The following is a 6,325-nucleotide window of genomic DNA, read 5'->3' on the forward strand; positions in this document are numbered from 1 at the left end:
TGGAAATTTAATGAGCTCTCCCACACCTCATACCCAGGGGAAGTAAGAAGACTTAAGAGGGCACATTAAAAGCAGTAGCTGATTTTTTAGCCGTTGAATGTGAAATATGTTATTTATAACCGAGAAATTGAAGCCTGTGGCCACCATAAAAATGCTCAAAGTGAGGACTAGATGCCTTTAGTTCTGGGGAAGAGTAACTTCTTCACAAGTCACCCTACTAAATTTAACAGGAATTCCTGTGGACCAACAGTGTGTAAAAACTGAGTGACTACCACATAGTAACACATCGTAAAATCAAAAACTGCTTTGTGTTGGAAGAGATGTTAAAGCTTGGCCAGTTCCACCCGCTGCCACGGCCAGAGACACCTTCCACTCTGCCAGGCTGCTCCAAGCCCCACCCAACCTGGCCTTGAGCACTTACAGGGATCCAGGGGCAGCCACAGCTTCTCTGGGCACCCTGTGCCAGGACCTCAGCACCTTCTGTGACACCCTCTGTGACACCCTCTGTACCCCCTATGATACCCTTTGTAACTTCTGTACCCCCTGTGACACCCTCTGTACCCTTTGTACCCTCTGTGACACCCTCTGTACCCTTTGTACCCTCTGTGACACCATCTGTACCCTCTGTACCCCCTGTGACACCCTCTGTACCTCCTATGATACCCTTTGTACCTTCTGTGCCTCCTGTGACACCCTCTGTACCCTTTGTACCTCCTGTGACACCCTCTGTACCCCCTATGATACCCTTTGTAACTTCTGTACCCCCTGTGACACCCTCTGTACCCTTTGTACCCTCTGTGACACCCTCTGTACCCCCTGTGACACCCTCTGTACCCCCTATGATACCCTTTGTACCTTCTTTACCCCCTGTGACACCCTCTGTACCCTTTGTACCCTCTGTGACACCCTCTGTACCCTCTGTACCCCCTGTGACACCCTCTGTACCCTCTATGATACCCTTTGTACCTTCTGTACCTCCTGTGACACCCTCTGTGACACCCTTTGTACCCTCTGTGACACCCTCTGTACCCCCTATGATACCCTTTGTATCTTCTGTACCCCCTATGATACCCTTTGTACCTTCTGTACCTCCTGTGACACCCTCTGTACCCTTTGTACCCCCTGTGACACCCTCTGTACCCCCTGTGACACCCTCTGTACCCCCTATGATACCCTTTGTACCTTCTGTACCCCCTGTGACACCCTCTGTGACACCCTTTGTACCCCCTGTGACACCCTCTGTACCCCCTATGATACCCTTTGTACCTTCTGTACCTCCTGTGACACCCTCTGTGACACCCTTTGTACCCCCTGTGACACCCTCTGTACCCCCTGTGACACCCTCTGTACCCCCTATGATACCCTTTGTACCTTCTGTACCTCCTGTGACACCCTCTGTACCCTTTGTACCCCCTGTGACACCCTCTGTACCCTTTGTACCCCCTGTGACACCCTCTGTACCCCCTGTGTCACCCCTTGTATCCTCTGTGACACCCTTTGTACCTTCTGTACTTCCTGTGACACCCTCTGTACCCCTTGTGACACCCTTTGTAACTTCTGTACCTCCTGTGATGCCCTCTGTACCCCCTGTGACACCTTCTGTACCCTCTGTACCCCCTGTGACACCCTTTATACCCTCTGTACCCCCTGTGTAACTCCTTGTACTCCCTGTGACACCTTTTGTACCCTCTGTACCCCCTGTGACACCCCTTGTACTCCCTGTGACACCCTTTGTACCCTCTGTACCCCCTGTGACACCTTCTGTACTGTCTGTACCCCATGTGTCACCCCTTGTACCCCCTGTGATACCCTCTGTACCCTCTGTACCCCCTGTGACACCTTCTGTACCCTCTGTACCCCCTGTGACACCCTCTGTACCCCCTGTGTCACCCCTTGTACCCCCTGTGACACCCTCTGTACCCCCTGTGACACCTTCTGTACTGTCTGTACCCCATGTGTCACCCCTTGTACCCCCTGTGTCACCCCTTGTACTCCCTGTGACACCCTCTGTACCCCCTGTGACACCTTCTGTACCCTCTGTACCCCCTGTGACACCCTTTATACCCTCTGTACCCCCTGTGTAACTCCTTGTACCCCCTGTGACACCTTCTGTACCCTCTGTACCCCCTGTGACACCCTTTGTACCCTCTGTACCCCCTGTGACACCTTCTGTACCCCCTGTGACACCCTTTGTACCCTCTGTACCCCCTGTGACACCCTTTGTACGCCCTGTGACACCCTCTGTACCCTCTGTACCCCCTGTGACACCTTCTGTACTCTCTGTACCCCCTGTGACACCCTCTGTACCCCCTGTGACACCCTTTGTACCCCCTGTGACACCCTCTGTACCCCCAGTGACACCTTCTGTACCCTCTGTACCCCCTGTGACACCCTCTGTACCCCCTGTGTCACCCCTTGTACCCCCTGTGACACCCTCTGTACCCCCTGTGCCACCTTCTGTACTGTCTGTACCCCATGTGTCACCCCTTGTACCCCCTGTGTCACCCCTTGTACTCCCTGTGACACCCTCTGTACCCCCTGTGACACCTTCTGTACCCTCTGTACCCCCTGTGACACCCTCTGTACCCCCTGTGACACCCTCTGTACCCCCTGTGACACGCCTTTGCAGGGTGTCACAGCTGGGACAGGCATTATTCCGCACACACCTCTGCAGTCTTGCCCCTACAGTAATGCTGTTCCTGCTCCTGGCTGCAGAAATGTTGATATCAAATGTATTGTGGAGACAATCTGCTGTGCCTCTATTTACACATCAGCTGGGGAAGGATGTCTTCTCTATTACTCAGTTAACTTTGCAGCTATTTCCATTTTCCCCCTATGGCTTCATAGAAGTCAATAAGCAATTGATAAATCTTCTGTCGCCCTGGGCAATTAATGGGAGTTACACAGCATTGACTGCATCAATTCTTGTGTATGTGAAAAGCAAAAAATTGATTTCACAAATTTACTGGTAGCTATTGATTTAGTGCCTCTTCCCCAGGCTATTCCCATTTAATGTTTTTTGTGAGGTCATTGAAAAAAAAATCAAGACTGTCAAATAAAATCTGTTTTTTCAGAGCTTTATCTGTTACATTATTTTGCAAGTATTTTTAGCCTCAGCAATATGTTTTCAGGCTGAGCTTCAGGCTTGTAGGATTTTCATCATCTAGAAAGTAAGCATAAATAAACTGACCCAAGCAACCATTAAGTGAAGGTGTTTTGAAGGTTCAGGGTCCTTTTAAAAAGTGAAAATTCCACCTACAAAAGTCCTTACTGAGACTTCACAGGCTCAAGAGGAGTTTACAGACAAATCAAAGTACTTGTGTATCTAACCATCCAATTTGCATCTGCATGCTTCTGATTGGCAGCTGAATACCAGGAACATCCATAAAAATTGTTAGTCCAAGCAGCCAGATTTGTTCCTAGGACTGAACTTCTAGCAGAGGATCACAGAGACAAATGCAGCAGAAGTAAACTGAATGCACCAAAAAATAGCAGCCTTTTGGGAAACTTGTCCTCATGCACCTGTAGCTCACAGCTCATCACGCACATTTGTGAAGACACAATAGGGAGAACAGCAAGGAAAAATTACTTTTCTATTTTTTTTTTTAATATTAACTCATTTTTTGTTAAAAATAACATTGAATGGGAAGTCGTTTGGTTCTGCATCCTCTTTAGTCTCATCCTCTTTCAGGCCTTACAGTCAGCAGTGTGGGTTTGATCTCATTGTCAGCACAGTGATACTTTGTGCACCCATTTGTTTCTTTCCTATAGATGCTCTTTCCCAGAATCTCCTGTCAGGACCAACCAACAACCTCAGGTTGCTGCAAGGAGCAGCTAAAATGAGATTTAGAAATTTACAAGATACCTCTTTAGCAAAAGTATGACTTATCCCCTGCTCTTCAAACTTTTTCAAGATTTTATTTTAAAGGAAATTATTTCTACAGGATGTATGAATGTAAGTGCTGCGCTGAGCTATGAAGGGAGTGAGGCTGAGAAACAATAGGGTTCCTACCTACTTTGAAAGTTCAGTAGACTGTCTTTTGGAGCAATATTGCATCCAGAACTCAAAACCTCAAGTCAAAAATCTAAGTGAAAATTTGCTTCTATGGAAGTACAGCCTATGTGCATCATCTGATACATACAAGAGAGTATGGCAAGAATATGTCTGCAATCATAACCCAAGACCACCAAAGCTGATCTCTCCATATGCAAGTGCCAGCCTTATATAAATCAAAAGTTCTTTAAGGTCTCCGGATGCATTAAACTTGATTTGTTCCTCCACCCCCAGGGCATTGTACCTCTGCCTGCTGAGTGAGGCACCAGTCTCTGCTGAGAAGCCTTTCTTGGGTGAGCACACATCAGGTCCCACAGGCACCAAAAACCCACTTGGTGCAGTGGCTGTCCAGGGTTTAAACAATCTGCACTCGGTATCTTCTTCTGTGAAACAAAAAAAGGAACAGATTTTCAAGAGTATCTGGTTTTTATTGCCTGTATAGAGCAACAAGATCTCTGAAAAATGAAATGAAAACTCAGAACACTGTTATTCATAAATAGATAGTAAGTTCTGAGGTACAATTTAGTATGTGAATTACAATAAAAGAAATCAGAAATAACAATAAAATATATTCCAACTGTGTAACTGATATCAGGAACTCCATATGCATATATCAATTGTGAGCGAATGATCAAAGTAATTTTAATAGGAACTAGCAAACTGAAATTTAACAGGATGACTTGTCAGCTTGATATCCACCAAGTCAATGATCCCATATCTGAGTAAGGACAACTAATTATTTAAGCAGTGTTGCTGTAGTGACAGTGTCAATCCCATAAAATGTTTTCATTTTTCATTTGACAGAATAAAGGATCCTTATTTATTCTAGTAATGACTGCCCTTGAACGAAGAAAAGATGTTCTCCAAAGTATTTCCAAAGGAACAATAAATAAATAAATAGTTACTTCTTCCTTATGGTGCTCAATAGTTGTACTTTGACACCCACTGAAAATTTTATAAAATAATATTTAACTCCTTTCTAAGAAATTCCTAAGAAATACTAAGTTGCTACTAGAAATATCTTTCTCCAGGATTAAAATGAAAACACAAATGACCATGACAATATAACAAAAACAAAAATTTTACAATGATAGATATAAAGAAAAGAATAGGTACTGAAAAAGTTGAAAACCATGACAATTTTATTTTGAAGTTTATCTAGAGATGAAGAAGCTTCATTCTTTCCAAAAGTTGCTTTGATATCTTTAGGAATATAATTACTGTTTCAATATAGTTCTATTGTCTGGGCTGTCCTTGCTCTGTAGCTTACCATTCTTGTTGTGACTATAACTTTTATAGTTTGTAAATGTATAATTTTCATAACATTACAAATGAAAGCTGCATAGAATTCTGTTTCGCTTATATAAGGAATTTGCAAAGGCCTATTTTACTTTAATAAATGCAATCTGCTAATTTCATGGTTACATTGATAAACAAACTGAAAACCACAAAAATACATGGTTGTTATTTTTCTATATTTTCTCAAACAGATTACAAACACCAAAATATAAAAATGAGGACAAGCTTTACAAGCACAAAGAATATTAGGAATCAAATTAAAATAGATGTAAAAGCTATTAGGTGGGAGGCAGCTCCTTCTTCAACCATCCCATTAGAGAATTAAATTTAATAAGCTTTGAAAATAATATATTAATTAAACAACTTTATCACAAACCTCACCACTACAAAATTCTGAGCTGTAAGAAAATAGCATTGACTCTTTTCAGTCATGCTACCTATAACAGGAAAAGAGTATTTTACTGTCATATATTGTCATTTATAACTGCTAAAGGTCTAATGGCAAGCCTCATATCCAGTAGCACTTCACTGATAAAAACTTCAAGTTCCTTGGATTTCGGTGGATGCAGAGTTGAGAGAGAACATGAAAACCTGCAGTTGTCACCTGTCACTTCCACACCCTTTATGTCCCCTGCCCACACCATCTACCCTCCAGGCCATCAGCCACTGCTGCACCCATGCCCCGTGGGACTGATGCAGCATTAGTGGCTAAAGGCAACACCACAGGGGTGGCAGACGTTGAAAATGCCATCAGGTCACATTCATTTTAGGCAAAAGAAAGAATCAGACTGCTCTGGGGTAAGAAATTCACCCTGGAAAACAAAGAGCTGCTCACTGTAATGTAACAAAGCTGTGGATACTGGGCTGTTCAGAAAGCAGAAAAGCAGAAAGCAGATCACTATAAAATTTCCAGTGTCAGGACATTCTTTTTCCCAATGTAATTTCCATTTTATGCTTCCAATTTTTAACTTT

General features: G+C 43.7%; 1 protein-coding gene across 1 annotated transcript; it reads right to left on the reverse strand.

The window, feature by feature from the left end:
- Nucleotides 1–268: 268 nt before the first annotated feature.
- Nucleotides 269–6,032, reverse strand: LOC137483344 (uncharacterized PE-PGRS family protein PE_PGRS46-like). The gene is made up of 2 exons (XM_068206334.1): nucleotides 6,002–6,032; nucleotides 269–2,709 (listed from the first exon to the last, which is right to left on the reverse strand). Exons 1-2 carry the CDS (start codon nucleotides 6,030–6,032, stop codon nucleotides 269–271), a joined length of 2,472 nt encoding a protein of 823 aa, XP_068062435.1.
- Nucleotides 6,033–6,325: the final 293 nt, after the last annotated feature.

This window comes from Anomalospiza imberbis, chromosome 15 (assembly GCF_031753505.1).
Source record: "Anomalospiza imberbis isolate Cuckoo-Finch-1a 21T00152 chromosome 15, ASM3175350v1, whole genome shotgun sequence".
Taxonomy (NCBI): domain Eukaryota; kingdom Metazoa; phylum Chordata; class Aves; order Passeriformes; family Viduidae; genus Anomalospiza; species Anomalospiza imberbis.